Here is an 18,458-nt window from a genome sequence, read left to right as displayed (position 1 = left end):
ACGTATGTGCCGTATTTTCAATTTCAGTAGCAGTATCGCTTATGCCAGTTGGCCGGTGTCGTGTATGGAAAGCCGTTCGCTCGAGCTCTCTGCTCCGACCAGAAAGATTCGAGCGTCAATGCGCGGTTGCGCGGTGTGTACGGCAATTTTTTTCCCCAAGGTCAGAGCGCTTTGGCGAAGTCGGAGACGAGCGCCAGCATGTCCGGGTTCCTGCCGTAATCACTTCCTCGGAAATGAAGCGAGCACACTCGTACTTCCTTTAGCTCTCTTTCTCCTCCGTTTGCAAAGTTCACAAAACGTAGCCACTTGCTTCGCCGAGGTTCGTCGTTGGGCAGCACATGAAAGGAGATCTCACAGGCGGGGATGTCGCACTCCCTCGACGATTGGCCCGTACTACATGGGCATTTCAAAACACAGCAACGAAATTTTATTGTAAAGTACTCGAACAAACTGAAGTTTTCAGTGGTTGTAAACTGTAAACGAGCTCGTAACGATAGCAGCAAGCCAACACGACCTCCATACCGAAACCTGTGCGACGAGTGGCACTATCTCGTTGCTGCTCTGTGTTCCTTACTCCCCTTGTTTCTATTTTTACCTTTGCTGGTTGGCGATATGACGGCCAACCTCCTGTGAAGGGATTACGATACCAAGCAAGGTCGCGGCTGCGTGTGCTGGGACGGTTCGTTGGCCCCGAAGAGCCTTGAACCCGAAAATTCGTCTGCGCGACGGTGGCAACGGCGAGATGTCGAGCTCGGCCAACGGTAGTTTCGTACGCATTGGCATACACGCTTGCGTGTTCGTTCGGAACTTCAACCGTTTACTCCACCGTTCTTTGTCATAAAAAGAATGTGCAGTATGTTTCACGGGCATTTAGCTCGCTATGCAAACTGTAAACCCTGCCTAACATGCGTTTGCTTTTGCCGGCCTCCGCCAATAGCAGAGCATTCCCAAGTGACATCATAGGTTCTGTTGCGGAAAATGAGCTGGTGGGTCGCATGGTCATTTCCTTTTTTCCTAATTATGTAGCTTATTTGAGCGAAGTTTGCGTTATAAGTGGTGTCGTTATGGTTCTAACGAGGCAATCTTTAGAATGAACCAAGCTTGTGTTTTCTCTTCATGGCTCCTTTAACCAAATAAGAAACCGATAAAATGTTATGTGCACGAAGCAGCGGTAAAGAACTGCAACGGAAATGACTATGATTACCTCACACTATTTATTTATTAATAAATGACTATTTATTACCTCACACCCTCCTTTCTTTGTACAGTTAAAGTATCATGCTTTTGAACTACGGTTATTAGTTTGTCCTGTTTGAAGTATCTACTTTGTGTTTCGCGTGTCCGGGGCCACGGAAAGTAAAACAAAAAACGCTGGATTTGAAATGCACATCACACTCATTTAAGGGGGAGCGAACTATCTCTCTTATTCCAGTTTTATATGGTTAATAATTTTTCAATGGGATCATAATAACGGTTAGCGAATTAATCTTGCCGGCAATGAGTAATTTTATTGTTACACTCTTGGGAGTGAGTGATAGGGCATACTTCATATGTTAACATAGGCCAGCCCAACGAGCCAGTGAAAGAATTTTGCTTGGGAACAGGAAACGAACAGGAACAGGAAACAAACAGGAACAGGAAACATGGAACAGGAATGCTTGGGAACAGGAAACGAACGTCTTGGATTACTGATCAAAATCAGGTCGAAGACGTCTTCGCTCACAGTACGCGAAAGGAATGAAGTTGGGCTGGCGGTGCGATGCGGTGAATCGTCACCTGGTGTACCATCACAGCAATGCGTATCTAGAGATGCGAATACAAGGAAGGGAATACACATATCTTTCAGGAATGGCGTAAAGAAATTCGGGGGCAAAGGTGAGATGTTTGCGATCCTTGCAGTGAACACTACAACCTTGAAGACGATGAACATGATTATGGTTGTGATCATGAAGATGATAATTAGGAATATTGTATCATTATTATTATTATTATTATTATTATTATTATTATTATTGTGTATTTTCAATTTTTCACGTGCCTTCAACGTTTTTGCTGGCCGGGTGTCATGGCTTCTAACACTAGGCTTCCTTTTTTTTTTGCTGTTTTGCATTCTGGGATCTCTGTAACTATTTTTACCTTATTGTTTCTTTCATATATATTGTTTTCTGTGTTGTGTTGTCTTGATTTTAGTTTGTTTTTATGAATGCTTGTATATGGTGTACCAGTACCAAGACCCTAGGGTTGTTCCTGGGCACCAAAAATAAAGGTTGATTGATTGATTGATTGATTATTAAACATGATTGATTGGTTATTATTATCGGATATATGATGTTTTGCGCATGCAAGCTCGCAGTCTTTCCTCAATGAGGCAACAAGTGGTGTCCCTTAGGGCTCTGTCCTAAGGCCACTTCATTTTTCACTCTTTATAAATGAGTTAGTTGAACACTTCATTAAAGATGAAAGGCCACGAGGCCCTGCGGGGAAGGCAAGATGGCGAAGGGGAGAACTTTATAATTGATGTTTCCTCATTATTCAATGATTGACATTTTCTCTTATATGCTGATGATGACAAAATATTTAAGGCTGTATCAAACAGTGCCAGCTGTTCCGTTCTCCAGCGAGCGATCACGGCTTTTTCGTATTGGTACTCGCGCAACAAACGCCTTATAAATAGTTTTAAAGCAAAGTTCTGACATACACAAGAAAAACGGACAGCATATCGTTCTCTTATTACATTAACTGTGAAGCTCTACCACAGGTGGTGGAAGTTAAGGATCTTGGGGTTAATTTCGACAGCAAGTCGAGCTTTCACGTCCGGGGGATTAATTGGGGGGGACCTTCGATCCCTTGGCGTTGTATGCCACCTATTGAAGCAGTTCAAGGAGCTGGGTTCTCTTCTCAAGCTGTACACGACTACTTGTCGTCCGCAGCTTGAGGATGTTTCTATGGTATGGAATAGCGCATAGAAAGGAAACTGTATGCTTATTGGCAGTGTCCAGAAAAAGTTTATATCTATCTTTAACCATCGCGTTGCTACTCATAACAATCATAATTCTGGATCAGCTCTTGTGCCGACACAAAGGCGGATATTCTTTTCCTATTCAAAATCATTCACAGCAAACTGTCTTATGGTGCATTGCTGCAACATTCTCCACTACATATGCCGCAAAAGTATGCCAGGCAACACGATACATTCTTTAATCCCAAATGTCTTTAATCCCAGATGCCCCATATTTCGGTTGCAGTGTGCATACAATCAGTACTCTGATTATTTAGATATATTTATTATTCGCCAACTCTGTTCCGCAAACACGTCCTTGAGCTTGTCATCTAAGTGACCTTTTTTATCCTTTGTCATGCGCTGTCACATGTATATTTTTGTAATACGATATATGTAGGTGTGGTGTCTCATGCCTTACTGCAAGGTGCTGTAATTGCGTTTGTGTGTGTATGTATGTGTGTCGTTGTGTGGGGTTGAACGCATATTTGGGTGTACGACAGCATGTGTTTTTTTTTCTGCGTAAGGAACGCTGTCCCAAATTGCATTACTTGTGGGCTGTGGGCTCGTATGTTGTGTTTTTTTTTTCCTTCGTGCGCCAGCACAAAGGCCCACCGGCTGTTCCTGGGTACGTAAATAAACTCTTTATTTATTTATTTATTTATTTATTTATTTATTTATTTATTTATTTATTTATTTATTTATTTATTTATTTATTTATTTATTTATTTATTATTAGCAGGAGGGCATTAAACATTTATTAAATGGGGCTGCTTCTACGGGAAATTCCTCAGTAGAGTAAAAGTAGCGCATTGGAATTAAATATGGAGAAATCTACGACTGCCCAAAATTACTCTCGCGTGCGGCAGCCAACATCAACGTGGCTTGATGTTAATTTTGACGCTGATATCAACGTTGACGCAGCCTGACGTATCTCACTCTTCTTAGTTCTACCGGTGCAGTCTATATGTAATATGGCTTGAAAAACTCTACTTCCTGTTTACAACACTTTCTTCGGGAGTATAATGAACGAGTGTACCCGTGCAGGCTAATCCCTGCTTCGATGGAAAAAAGGACGCTGACAAGGAGACGAAGACCGATCCGCCGTGCAGCCAGAGGCCGCGCATGCAGCCGGACGGTCCCTGGAGCTGGGTGGTGGCAGTGGCATGCTCGTGCATGAACTTGTTCTCTGTTGCCATGATCCGAGCGGCCGGCGTGGTCTACGTAAACCTGGTGGAGTACTTCAACGTCAGCCGACAGGAAGCCGCATGGCCCATTTCTGCGGTGCCGGCGAGCGCCAACCTGATCGGTAGGCAAGCGCGTCAGCTGCCTTTTGTATTACGGACTGCAATTTACATGTATCAAAATGAGCATTAGGCGATGCCTATACTTAATTTTTTGTGATTGTCAGAAAACATCGAACTCCCTCCCTATGATAACCAGCCACCCGCCGGTTCTTAACCCCGCACATTTAAATGAGCCAAACAAAAAGCGGGGCAAAATTGAGAAGGAAATAGAAACTGAAGGTAAAATAAAAAGGTCGCAGTGCTAGTGTTAAGAAATTAATAACCATAGATTTGTGTATTTGTAGTTGGACTTTTGGCTGCCAAAAGTTGTTAAAGCAAACTATAAGAGAGAGATTTTTGTGTGCGGTACGAGGCAAGTTGATAACGAAACACGTAAGTAATATTTAAACTTTTACACCTACAGTAAATGCACGTAACTCGAAAGTGGAAGGTATACTTAGAAACACCCGAACCTTATATCTGCCGTAGGATCTACCCACGTCGAACCAACAGTACCGTGCTTGTAGATGGCCCACACAACAATAAAAGTTTTCTTTACAACCCAGCTGTGCTAGAAGCCCCAGAAAATGACAGTATGTCTGCTTAATTTTACCTATGTGTTAAGAAGTCTTTCACAGGAAAGGCGAGAACAATTTTACTGTGTCGGTATATTGCAACACCGAGAATACCAATTAGGCCGCCCGCGGGAGCAGCAACAGTTATTTCATGACGCAGGAAATACCAAAACCATAAAAATAGGTTTCACCGCCCCATGCACTTTCCCGCACTATGAATTGTGATGTCTCAAACCATGAACGCTAAAATGAGACCCGCTAAGCTTGTTTCAGCGTTATTTTAAAACAACACACAGACAAGCCGTTGCACACAAAATAAACTCGTCCGGAAATATCAAATGATAACAATATTTTATACAAGACAGAAACTTCAGTTTTTCAACATTCCTAAACATGCACTCTCAGTGCCACAGTGAACACGATTGGTTTCTATTACGATGTAGGTCAAATCAGTCAAAACGATTTTTGGGTAAACATAACAGCGATCGTTCACTTCGACCGATGCCATACAGTCATGAAGAAATGAAATGCGAACACGAAAATATGGACCAGAACACACAAAACCGAAAAATACTGTTCGTCGAGGTCCAGTAACGGCGCGCTATTTGTATATTTGGAAAGCCACATTTTTCAACTGTTTTTTCATAACTAAGCCACGCGTCATTTTGGTTTGCATGAAAAGAAATCGCGCTATTTGTGTGTTCTGCCTCATATTTTCGCATTCGTGTTTCATTTGTCCGTTACTGTACATATACACTACGTCCGGCTCCAAAGGCCGCGAGATAATTGGAGAAATCAATAACGCATTGAATGCGGTGGTCACTGATGCTGATCTCCGTGCAGCACAACAGGGTGTGTGTTGTGTACAACGCCTCCTCTTCAGTGGCTGCGTTGCACCTTACACGGCCTGCTCTGGCTGTTCGAGTATCTTTGGCGTTGACCCGGCCTCATTCGGCGCACCGGCGCACTTTAGGACGTGTGCTCGGTATTGATAAAAAATGAGAGGGAAACGGGAGCGGAATGCTAGCTGTAACAAACAAAAGCATCGTTTGCCATTGAACAAAACCCCAACAGTAAAGATATTTGGGATGTTTCATAAAAAATAAAAGGAAGTTTCTTTACAATCCGTGTTCCTTTTCATCCACGAAAGCCAAGGTACAGCGCTACCTTGGGTATTTTTAATGTTCCTTTTTATAACCTGTTATTGTAGCGTTTAAAGTTGACACTTCGTATGTGTTTGTCATCAATGCAGGTCCCTTCGTAGCAATCCTGGTAAGAAGATTTGGCATCCGTCCTGTGGCCATCACCGGAACATTCATGAGCTCTGTGGCGGTTATGCTGTGCTTCTTTGCGCCCAACGTTTTGTACCTGACAATATTCCTGGGAGTGTTTCATGGTAAGATTATAAATGAACTGAGCTTTACCCTCACGAGACAGCATAACTAATTAAATCCGAAAAATAAAGTGTTTTGAAGGCAGAAAATTGACTTTTCGAGCTAAGTTTTGTTCGGTCTTAATGGTATCAAGAATGTGCACCTTTACTGATAGTGGTTGAAACAAGGTATTGCACGGTGTTTCCGTCTTTCGAGCTCTCATCGCAGAAGCACTGAGAAAGAATTTGCAACAGAAATCAAGCTTCACGATTTTTTTATTAGAAATATTATCCCGTAAGATAGTTGCATCAAAGAGCCCCCGCTCCTATTTTCCCCTTTTTATTTAACCTTTCTGTGGTTTCCGGGGAGCCTCGCAAGAAGTTCCTCTGGTTATTGTCTCTGGTTATTGTGGTTAATGACGTGCTGACAGCGTTGCACAAACGCTGTCAGCACGTCATGAATTATGCTCTATACTTCTTGGTTACGTCCTTTTTTTGGCACTTCTTCGTCCGCAGTATGTTGTAGAAACTCTACCCTGCCCTCACTCCGTATATTAATATGCGTAGCTCAACATAGGACCGACTTATCAGCTGATGACGATACTAATCTATGCTCTTTCTTTTTTTGCCTATCATCATTACTTTGCGTATTTTAAAAAGGCTCCCTACTTTTTTATGCTAAACATAGGTTACTAATATTTCCTGGCATAACGAAGGCATAATCGATATCAGAAGAATTTGTCAAAATTTCTGAATCACAAAATTCCATAAATAAATCGGTTATTTCATTAGTTTCTTAAAATACAGTCGAGTCCACTTATAACAATATTGAGGTGCCATGAAAATATCATTGTTATAACCGATTATTGTTATAAGCAGGTTATGCCGAAAATAACAAAGAAAACGTGACAAACAAGAGCATTTAATGAGGGGAACATGATAAACAAGAGCACTTAATGAGGCGGAAGTTGCTTAAATTTTTCACTTTTTAGCAGGTAGAAAACCGTAAGCAGTCAGCTTACGTCAGACTCGGAACACGTGCAAACGGCGGAGCTGGAGACGTGGCCAAATTAGCGAAGAATAGGGGAGGTCGGCACAGTGCACACAGCGCTGCTGCTGCGGCGGCTTAGGCGCCCCGGTGCTTTTTCTACAGGCGGCGCACCCTCAGAATGGACTGCCCCACTGCCCGTAGAAGCGCCCATCCGGTCCTCCCCCCCCTCCTCCGCGTCGCCGCGGCAGGCGAAAGCAGCGGTGGCATGCGAGCCTCTTCGGCGCGCACTCGCCGCGTGCGAGGCCAAGTGCGCTATCGCCTGGCCGCCGCGCGTATGCTCTCATGCCCTTTTGCGTAATAGGCGGGGTTTGGGTGGCATTGTCGCAGCGTTTTTGCATTTTTGTTTCGTTCAGGGTTGGTTCCAGTGCCCACATTTAATTGTTATAACCGATATTGCATCATTGCAGCATTGTTATAAGCGGTTTATTTTGCCATAGAATACAATGAAAAGCTGACGGTGCCGCCGCTGTCCATTGTTATATCCGATATATTGTTAAAACCGGTATAGTTATAAGTGGACTCGACTGTATATCAAAACAGGTCAAAATGAAATTTTATATCATGAACACTCAAACTTCTAAAGCTGTCTGCAGTTGCACTTTTTTTTTTCCACAGGGATGGGCACCGGCATGACCATGACGCCAAATGCCGTATGCCTCAACGAATGGTTTGACGAGAAGAAAGTCCGTGCCAGTGGCATCATCTACGCTGGTGCCACTGTGGGGTCATTCATATTCCCCGTCCTCTTCAAGCACTGCAGCGACGTGTACGGGACCAGGGGCTGCTTCCTCATTTTTGGTGCCTTGATGATGCATGGCATGGTGTCTTCGTTGTTCGTCCGCTCTCCACCGTGGGTGGAGAAGGCCAAGAGGCACAAGGCTCACGCAAAGCTGCTTAGCAAGCTGCCAGAAGTCAAGATAGACCAAAACACCGCTCCAATACCTTTGAATGGAAAATCAAGCCATCTCGGGAAGGATAACAAAGGGTTCGAGGTGGACACTGGAGGAAAGACAAGAGTGCAACAGGAAGTGACCAGCAATGGGCAGAATTCAAATGTAGAAAAGGTGAGACAGATTGGTTAGTCGTGCATTGCCGTGCAGTGATATGCTCCCCATGTCTATATGCACCGCTTCCTTTCTTACAGCACATTGTCCAGGAGCAACACATGATTTCTTCGCTGGCCGTTATACAACTGCCATCAGAGATGAACTCCGAAGTAACTGTAGAGATAAACAGCAGCCATTGTTGCCAATTGCCGAAGACTACCCTAAAGAGGAGTGTTAGCCATGATGCAGACGATCCAGTCCCTCATATCGTCTGCGAAAACAAAAATAGCTTCTCTTCTTCTGTTATGGAAATTACGAAAATGCACGCACTTCAGCGAGCAACTTCGAACGCTTCCCACGTCTCCAGCACAGCACGCTGCCGGGTGCGCCGGACATCGTCAACAGCGTCGTCCATTTCAAACTTTTATGCCATAGCAGAACCCGCGGGTCTCAGCAATGCCATTTCCAGCATTCCAGAGGCAGAAAGCATCGAGGATCCGGAATCGGAGGCCCACGTGACATCACAGGAATCGGCTCCAGAGCAAGAAGATAAGAAGCGACTGCTTTCTGTGGCGTTTTTTATGGTCGCTCTCACGTACATCTTTGTGACCAACTCCAACATGCTCTTCATGACTGTCATTATGGACTTCGCCCATGACCGAGGCGTTGAGCTCGACAAAGCTGTGTACCTTCTTTCGGGATTCGCCACTGCGGACATCGCCGGCCGTCTCAGTTGCGGCTGGGTGGCCGATACGGGCCTCCTTGCCAAGAAGACGATTGTTGGACTTTGCTGCACCATTTTCGGAGTGGTCATGCAGGTAAGAGGTTCTATGGGATACTTGTCGTCTTTCGAATACTGCTTGAAATTCACGCCCTCGGGTTTGGAAACGGAAAGCTGACACGCGCGCACCCAGGTTACCGTAAAAACCCGCGTATAATACGGACCCGCGTATAATACGAGGTGTAATTCGGGGACAGCAAAATCAGAACAAAAGTTTTCATCCGCATATAATACGAGGTAAAGAGCACAGAAAACATTTATTGCACTACAGTTACCCTTCAGTCATTGTCAGTTTCCACTGGCTCTGTCTCCCGACATCCGTTCAGTCATCGTCAGGTTCGCTGCCGCTGTCTCCTGAAGTCGCCTTGTTGGAAATGTCTTCCCACAGAAAGTGGTCCTCAGTGCCATCAAGGGCGTTTGAGATGCCGCATTTCTTAAAAGAGCGACTGACGAGCATCCTCTGGGATGCTGGCCCACGCACCGCGATCCATCCACAAAGCACCGCTGGAGAAGCCCGCGTCAGCCATCCGGTAGCTGTCACTTACGGGTGTCCTGACCTCATCCACTCTTGGTAGCAGGACCTGATGTAGTCTTTGAAAGGCTTGTTGATGCAAACGTCTAGCGGTTGCAGCTGGGATGTCATTCCTCCTGGAATGACAATGAGTTTTATGGGGGTTCGCGCAACAACTTCTTCACGGAATCGGCCAGGTGGCAGCGAAAGGCGTCCAACACGAGCACTGACGGGAACCCCCAACAGTGCTCAAGGCCGCCGACACTACACAGACTTTATCAAGTCAAGCACCAGTTGCTTTCTCCACCCGCGAATGCTGCCTTCGGTGACGCCGAACTGCCGTCCTGCGGCGCAATTCCTGATGGTCTCGGCACATTGAATAACTTTTATTTTAATTGCCGCTCAATACTGCCTTCGTGCACCCGACATCGTGATAGACTTGCGGTGAACGTGCCGATCCTTCGCGTGGTCAAAACAATCAAATTGGCGCCGACTGAGAGAAGCAGCAGCCAGCTAACGCCACCGCAAGATAGCCCACCCTCCGCTGAAACCGAAACCAAAAGTGCGAATTTTCGGCTGAAAACTTTGGGATCCACATATAATACGAGGCACAAATTTTACATAGTAAAATTCGGAAAAAAACCTCGTATTATACGCGGGTTTTTACGGTAACTTGTTTTGCATCTTTATCAACCTGTGGATGAACAGGCATGCATTACTAATTTTGCTAAACCACTATAAGGCACTTCTGCAATACGCATGTTTTTGTTAAGTGCTTTGTTGCGCTTTATTGGCATTTTATCACTGTCTTTTGACGCGCAAATAATTTCTAAGTATACAGCTGCGGACACTGCTAACGTTAGGGCCTAAACCATTTTTTTCTAGGTGACCAACATCGCGGATATTTAAATGTGCGCACTAGTAAATGCTAAAGCTCTATTGCTTGCGTTGAAAGCGCTACCGTCTCCTCTTTTGTGTGGGGCACATTCAGCCAGACCCGTAATTGTTTTTTGTGCACATATAATAAAACCGCTAGCTCACCATCAACTAAAACAAAAATGGCCGCGTATCTGCTCCTTTCGAAAGACGATAGTTAACTCGCGCCCCTGCCATATAAACACCTCCCTTCTCTTTCCCACTAACCTCTCATGCTGTTCCTCTCCCGTCTCGTTCCTACCAAGATAACACGTTAGAGGTTTCCTCAAGTCAGTTTAAATTTACCGTGTTCTACTGCTCCATGTCTGGTGCCTATATTGCACCGCTGCCGTACTGCGGAGACGCGCGTGATTCCAGGCACCCTACTACAATGTTCATAGCACCACGCTGCCCTCCTCCACGTGCATTCAAAGCGGAACGTGATACATAAATCTAGTAGAACCTTTCGTTACTGATGCTATTTGGTTTTTTTTTTCACATTCCGCAAGGAGCTATAGTGGCGCGACCAAAAGCAGGTGACGAATTGATGCAGGTGATGTACTATTTCATTTGATACAGAAAAAAACCAAGCATCCATAAATTTTTAATAAAGGAACACTGCAAATATATTTTATGCATTGATTTCCTGTCTCACTTATGCATAATGTTTTGTTCTTGTTCAACAATGTTGAAAATATGAAGATTGCCACCGCACTTAGACGTCTAGGTTTGGCTCTAGGTATATAAGACTATTGTACAGATTCCGTTTCACTTTGGCCGGGTGGCTGAATCAAGTCACAGACAGACAGACAGACAGACAGACAGACAGACAGACAGACAGACAGACAGACAGACAGACAGACAGTCCAAAATTTCTGTGTTTAAGTATCCTAAGAAAGACGATCATCGTTAAAACATAACCACCACGTAAATAACATTTCTCATACTGGGTACAAACAAAAGCGCCCGCCAGTCGAGATTTTAGAAGCTGTAGATTCCCATGTAATCTAAATTAATCCCTAACTCAGCTGTAACAGTCCGAACAACGGACACCGATGTCGCAGAAGAGACAGCCATCGCCCTAGCGGCCACCTCCAGCAAAAGCAAATTATTACAGTCATCACTGAGTCGTAACAGGCGTGCCGGCATTACCTATCAGGACGAATATCTCCGCATGCGCTCACACTTTTAAAACACGCCAAAACTCTCCCGGCCATTCACATTGTTTGGGCGCCTGATCATGCCTCCCTCCCCGGGAATGAGGCGGCTCACGTCGCTGCCCGCGACATTTTACACCGGGCATTCCCAAGAGAGGCCGACGACACACCTCCAATCGCCTCGTCCAGTCACTCAGTCCCAGAAACATACTCGGACATCTTATATCATTATCGCCGGGAGCGCTTCCTTTACCCTCCTCCTCACCCATCACTCAATACACAAGAATGTCGAATCTGTCGCCGAATCCAAACACCGACTTACTACAACATGGCAATTTTACTGCATATTTCACCAACTGTTTTTCCCTACAACCGCACAACATGCAATACACCAAACACCACCTATCACCTCGTATGAGAGTGCCTCAAACATCCCAACCTAATTCCATCACCTACATTGTAGCAGTGAGAGCACAGGCTGACCACCTTCCAGCTTGAGGATCAGGAGTACCTGATCTCACGGGCGAGGGCTGCTGGGGGGCCAGAAGGCGGCCTGAAGTGAGGCCACCCCCCACTCTCCTTTCCCCCTCCCCTTTCACTTAGAAAAATAAATGTTATTCCTCCTCCTCCTCCTCCTCCTCCTCCTCCCCTCCAGTACGGTGCTTTTCATGGTCCAGGTGCAGCTTCCGCGCGCATACACGAGATTGATTGATTGATTGATTGATTGATTGATTGATTGATTGATTGATTGATTGATTGATTGATTGATTGATTGATTGGTTGGTTGGTTGGTTGGTTCGTTGGTTGGTTGGTTGGTTGGTTGGTTGATTGATTGATTGATTGATTGATTGATTGATTGATTGATTGATTGATTGATTGATTGATTGATTGATTGAGCAGTATTATTATGCGAGTTGGTTTGGCTGGCCCTGTCGGGAAAAGTTTTTATTTAAAAAATGTGTTGCTTCTTATCACCTATATTTAGTATGTATGATCACGTGAGGACTTGTAAAAGCTCGGAAAATTGACAAATACTGGAGGCTGCAATTGTCGAAACATTGCTATTTGCCTGTTTAAAAAAAGCCGAATTGTGAGCATTTTCTAGTAGACATCATCCAAATTCCACTTCTGTGATTTCTTAACACTTGGTTTTTACACGACTAGCAGAATTATTCAACCACAGGCCCGTATAACGATTGTTCCTTATCAGTTTCGGAGGAATATGTCTTATTCTCTCTATTCAGCGTTTGAAGCCCACCCAGCTATGAAAACTTCCTAAAGCGTCCGTTTGACTTTTCAGGTCACGCCACTCTGCACTGACTACTTGGGCCTGATGTGTGCCTGTATTTCCATTGGGTACGCCATCGGAAACAGCGTGGTCCTCTTCGCCGTCCTTCTTGCCGACGGCGTAGGCGTTCAACGCATCCCTACAGCCATGGGACTGATGACCTTCTTCTCCGGACTAACAGCCTTCGGCCGACCAGCGCTCATCGGTAAGAATGACGGCCATTTTGATCTCAACTGCATGCGCAAGGAATGGCAGCTCAATACTTAAAATTAACAACTGTGGCTCAGACTTAGCGTTCTGGGAGCTCATACGCCAATAAACTCCTTTACCGTGTTTTTTCTCTGCTTCCTTTAAAACAACATGAAACCAGTAGGGAAGAATTTACAATTTGGATTGTTTTTACAAAGTGCAACAAAAACCTGACACAAGAAAAAGAAGGCCACCATGGGTGTTACCTGTAATGTTCTGTCGGCAGTTTTCGGGTGCTTTTCATGTTTTACTCTGTCGTAAAACATGAAATGCGCCCGAAACTTTCAGACAATGCTTGGGGCGATCACAGATAACTTGCACCATTACTGTGGCCTGGTACATTCAATGCACTATAAACTTGTGACACGTAGTTCACCCCTTTCGCACCCCGCATTGGAGACAGTCTCCATCTTGAGGGGTTTTCTTCCCTTTGCCCAAAATCATGCTAAATAATCCCACAGTGGGCCAAGCGCGGTCCCTGTGTTACTGCGGCGTTCCATAAGACCACTTTTAACAGGGAGGTTCCTGTTCTTTTCCTGTCATTCAACAAGCAATAATCAAATGAATGTGTGCGAGACCGCGGACAGACTCACACAAAAGCAAAAGGGTGCTCAAAATGGTGTGCATTGTACGACGCATTTCTTTGAATCGTTCTGACATCCTTAACAATCAAAGAACACATTCAACCAAAACTCATCCAGCTATGCAGCCAGCTTCACAGGGTACGTGGTTCATTAATGTAAAGATGTGTTCATCGACAACCCTTGTGTGGTGTAATTGTGAAGGACGCAGTTCCAGAAGTAAGGGAATCCAATATTTAAGCAAATTTTCCATTATTCTGTGAGAAGCCTCTCCCAGTAAAGCGTTTTCGCAATGAATTGTTTCTATGTATACATCTCCAATGCCGCCACCTTCGCAATACGATTGCCATGAACAATTTTTTTTGGCTGAGTTGTTCGAGAACGAGTATTTTTGCTGAAAAAAGCGGCCTTCCACTTTTCAGTGCGATAGGTTGTTCACACACTGTTGTTTAGCTGACGAAGACAGGGAAAGACATCAGCAAGGTGCTGAACATTTCTCGTTCAGCAATCGGTGAGGCACAAACATTGTTAGCTCTCTTGAAGCGTTCACTCTTGGAACGTTCCGCTGCTAACTCTGCCTCAGCGATTCTCAATTTCGCCTGCAATAGCGCCTTCTGCACAGCGAACGACATTGCAATGCTCTCTGTTTCTGCACCGCTCATATCCAGCGCTTCCTAATCCTCATCATTATCTCGCGGCTACACCTAGATACACGCTAGATGTCATGGTGAACCGCAGACACAGCATCAAGCGAGGCACTGACCTGCATAGCCCTGCGCCTGTAGAGATGCCGCACCGGTGCAGATGGGGTATCCATTTAGGCGCGGCTCCTTCCGCCGAGGTGTCCGCCAAACACTGGCCAGCTGACTTCTCGTTTGCCGACAGCTCGCTGCTCCTGCCGCTCCATGCTCAATGGGCTGCTGATGCCTTCACTGACCGCTGGTCAAGCTGCTTCTCCGCCGCTCATCAGGCCGCAGAGATTCCCTCGGTCTCCGTTGAGAAGTCCGTTGAGCGCCGTTCGAGCCGTTTCTCCGCCAGGCTGGCGAGCTCGCTGCTCCCGCCGATCCCGTTCAGCAGACCGCGATTTCTCCGCCTGCTCCGTTCGTCGGGGAACCGTCTCGCCCGCCGGCTGGCTGAGTCGTCGCTGTTGAAGATCCTGTCGACTGCGCCAGTTATCTTCGTGGTGTTCTTTTCCCCGGGCTTCTCCTCCAAGCCGCAGTAGTGCTGAGGATCTCACCCCGGGTATCTTCAACCGACAAACTCAGCTTCCGATACAAAAACTGTACATTTATTTACAGCCCGGCGGGCGGCTAAGACACAATGCTCGGGCGGAGCCCGAAGACGACGGGCCGAGCTCTCCTGCGCTCTGACCGCGTCTCCCCTGTCTCATCTTCCCTTCCTCCTGCCGCTGAAGACCGGGGAAGAAGGAAAAGCCAGTCGTCTTCGCCGGTGGCCATCCCATGTGGTGGCGGTTAGGACATCCGGTGCGAGCAGGCGCGACCTTTGTCGGAATGCGCGGTGTTCGAAAGCGCCGCGCAACACGTACTTTCCATTTCCGCACTGCTCGCCCCAGGACCCGCGCCAGTTCGTGCGTCGAAGCACCCGACACCTTGCGTATAAGATCAACGCGACGTTTTCATCAGTGAAGGTTTTCCGTTTTCTTGTCGTTGCAGGTTACTTCAGGGACAACATTGGGAGCTACGATAACATGCTGCGGGCCGTCGGCCTGGTGGTTCTCGTCATCGGTCTCACTTGGCTTCTCCTCCGCTTCCTCGAGAGGACTCGAAGCCGATCCTTCAACCTCAGGACATAGCGGCACCCTACGTGTTCACTACCTGGACAAGGATGCCAAGACTCCATGCATCGACAATCACAGGGCGCTTGCTTCTGCTTGCTCACCTCGAGCGCAAGGCAGTCCTAATGACTGGAGACGACGTGATAGTGGGCAGAAGCCCTCGAAAGAGGCTGCAGCATTCCCATGTGCCCTATCGATGAGGCCCACGGCCCATGCCTGCGTGCAGTGTCTCGTCCGTGTCGTCCACTGTACATAGCCTGAACGTAGGCCCGTGATTCTCAACCGTTGTTGGTGTGCCGGGGATACCCTTCGGCCTTGAAAGAGTGAGGAAGAATGAACCGCACGACGAAATGTTATCGGTTCACTAGTTTAGGGAAAGCCCCATGAAAAACCCCAGGTTGAGGAAAACACCATTCAAGGCCACGCGCGATTTTTTTATGGTGATAGGCTGTCAAACAGTTTGTTGCTGCTTCTAAAGTCGCCCAAACGCCTGTTATACCCCTGTCTTTTGAGTGTCTGGCTTTTCTTCAAAGCAGACGTTTTGCGAAAAAAGGCATCTTTAAACAGGCGCTTGCTGCGGAGGAGAAACGCATGTTTTTGCAGCGAAGACACCTTTTTTGTATTGCCAGAGAGGTTTAGCAAAGAGAAAAGAAAAGGGGTGGGATTCACAGCCATCCCCAAATGCCCTCGGGGATCCCTTGAGATCCACAGATCCGCAGACGCCCATTTCAGAGGTGCTGTTGTAGGCTATCCTTACAGTCATTTTAATAGTGTACTGGGACCAGCCGTGATGGCTCAGTGGCTAAGCGTTATTGCGGAACTGACCACGGGGACGCTAGTCCGGCTCTCGGCCTTGGCTGCTGTCTTTTTAACAGAATCAAAAAGCTAAAATTGCCCTGGGTCATTATATCTGCGGATGTTAGGTGCCCCAGATTATCTTAATTATTTTGAGGCCTCCAAGGTGTGCAGCGCATACCAAATGTGATGCAGGTTCGGCGCAGAAAACACAAATTTGAACTCGAAATATTTCAGCCGGCACAAAAAGCTTCTTATTTGTTAGAGCCTGCCGCTAGCCCCGTGACATCCTGAAAATTGGACTCGGTCTCTAGAAACCAGACATTAAAAGCATGGTTACAATGGCCTACTAGCTTGCATGAAAGCTTGATTCCTGCGAACAACGCATGTACCAGGGGCAATGCAGTCAGGCCTTTACTCTGTCTAATGCGGGGAAAATATATCTAACTCAGTTTGAAATACATCACTGAGTTTGAATTAGAATATTTCTAGCCCCTCCGGCATGGCCTGACCATAAAACTACTTTCTTTGACAGTTTGATCGTACCCCCCCCCTTCCCCCGTTTGCGCTAGACAAGTTCCTATTATTGAACGCGTAAAAATTCAATTCAGAGCACCGAACTGACATGTGCCATTAGAATTTAACAAATCTTTCACCCTTGTTTTTTCCACTCCACAGCATTGTGTGCAAGGGGAAACAGTTGTCTTTATGAGTGCGCAGTGCATGCTTTTTGAGGTCACCGGCCTCATGCTCATATTTTTCTTTTTCCTTTCCTGGTGCCCTGTTACATCGATACAAACTGCTCGACACGGCGAATAACAGATGCAGATTAATTAATCACGGAGTACGGGCTCATCCGAAGGTCCATGCACTGGAACATCGCTCTGTAAATAAATGCATTTTCTGAACCATATTTTTTTGTGTTCACACACACACACACATGCCTGCTCACTTACTCCCGCACGCACAAATGCGCGGGATGCGGCCGGTATTCGAAGGGAGGGAAATAGTATTTGAAAAATAAATTACAACCTTTAAAAGCTAATTTGTTTTAAATTCTGAACACAGGTCTCGAAACCGATATTCTTGAAAATAACCTTTTACATCCCGCATTTACGCCATACATTCCCCCCACCCCCTCTTAGTTTAGTTTACAACATAGTCGGTACGTTATTACTTGAACACGGCTAGAAAGTCAGACAACTAAAAGCGAAACGAAGCTGGAACGTATTTGTTGGAGGACGCCCCTCTACTGTGTAACAAAGCAAGCTGAACAAACACTAGCCTATTTTCAGGATGCGTGCACACAGTTTCTAAGAGTTTTGAGGTGAAGCCCCGCCGCTAGACGGATCCCGCCGTGCTTGCGTGCGTGGCTAATTACGCAAGCCGGTTTAAAAGCTCAAACAACGCGGCAAGAACTCGTTTCGTCTCTTCTTTATCTGTTTTTTTTTTGCAAATTTTAGCGCCACTTTGTCTGTTCTTTCAGAAAGCTACAGCTTTCTGTAAGGTCACTTCCATGCGACAACCTTTGTTTTTCCGAGACGGCAATGACGCTGATGGGGCACCTTCAGTCACGCATTCTAGCTCAGCTGTTGACGCATTTCGTTTCTCTGTATCATCAACGACAAACCCATCTTTAAGTGCGTCTTTGTTATGACCGGGGGAAAACATCATGGGCTCGTTGCCGTGCCTGCAGTGGGCAATGCCCTTCTGCAATGACGGTGCAAGTTGATTTCTTTATTTTTGTTTTCTGTGGACTGTGTTGTGCTCCTCAGCACCTAAATAAATAAATAAGCTCTCGAATAACAAATAGAGTGGAGCAAGAAGCGTGGATGTTGATGTTTATAAAAAATGGTTATAAAATTCCTGCAAATTTCATTGTCCGAGTCTAATACAGTGTTACAGGTAGCCTCATCGCCTGTACACATCGTCTTGCACTACCTGTGTACACCCCTTCTACGTTTACCAGAGCATTGACTAATTAAACTTGTCTGTGACCATAAACTGATTTGTAAAGAAATGACTTCGTGGAGTTTGTTTAATGTTGTGTGAACAGAC

At 46.0% G+C, this 18,458-nt stretch overlaps 1 protein-coding gene across 2 annotated transcripts in view; it reads left to right on the top strand.

The window, feature by feature from the left end:
- Positions 1-18,448, top strand: part of LOC144145355 (uncharacterized) — a 24,997-nt gene extending 6,549 nt beyond the window's left edge. Inside the window, exons 2-7 of one of the 2 annotated variants that reach the window (XM_077676925.1) lie at positions 4,046-4,307; positions 6,112-6,255; positions 7,898-8,346; positions 8,427-9,146; positions 12,993-13,185; positions 15,484-18,447. In XM_077676925.1, coding sequence (XP_077533051.1) covers positions 4,046-4,307; positions 6,112-6,255; positions 7,898-8,346; positions 8,427-9,146; positions 12,993-13,185; positions 15,484-15,623 — 1,908 coding nt within the window. In that variant the 3' untranslated portion in view covers positions 15,624-18,447. Of the gene's footprint in view, positions 1-4,045; positions 4,308-6,111; positions 6,256-7,897; positions 8,347-8,426; positions 9,147-12,992; positions 13,186-15,483 lie in introns of both variants that reach the window. The other variant, XM_077676926.1, reaches the window with a different exon arrangement.
- Positions 18,449-18,458: the final 10 nt, after the last annotated feature.

Source organism: Haemaphysalis longicornis, unplaced genomic scaffold (genome assembly GCF_048455015.1).
Source record: "Haemaphysalis longicornis isolate Haplotype H1 unplaced genomic scaffold, Haemaphysalis longicornis Haplotype H1 scaffold_7, whole genome shotgun sequence".
Lineage (NCBI taxonomy): Eukaryota > Metazoa > Arthropoda > Arachnida > Ixodida > Ixodidae > Haemaphysalis > Haemaphysalis longicornis.
This window is presented reverse-complemented; position numbering and strand designations above follow the sequence as displayed.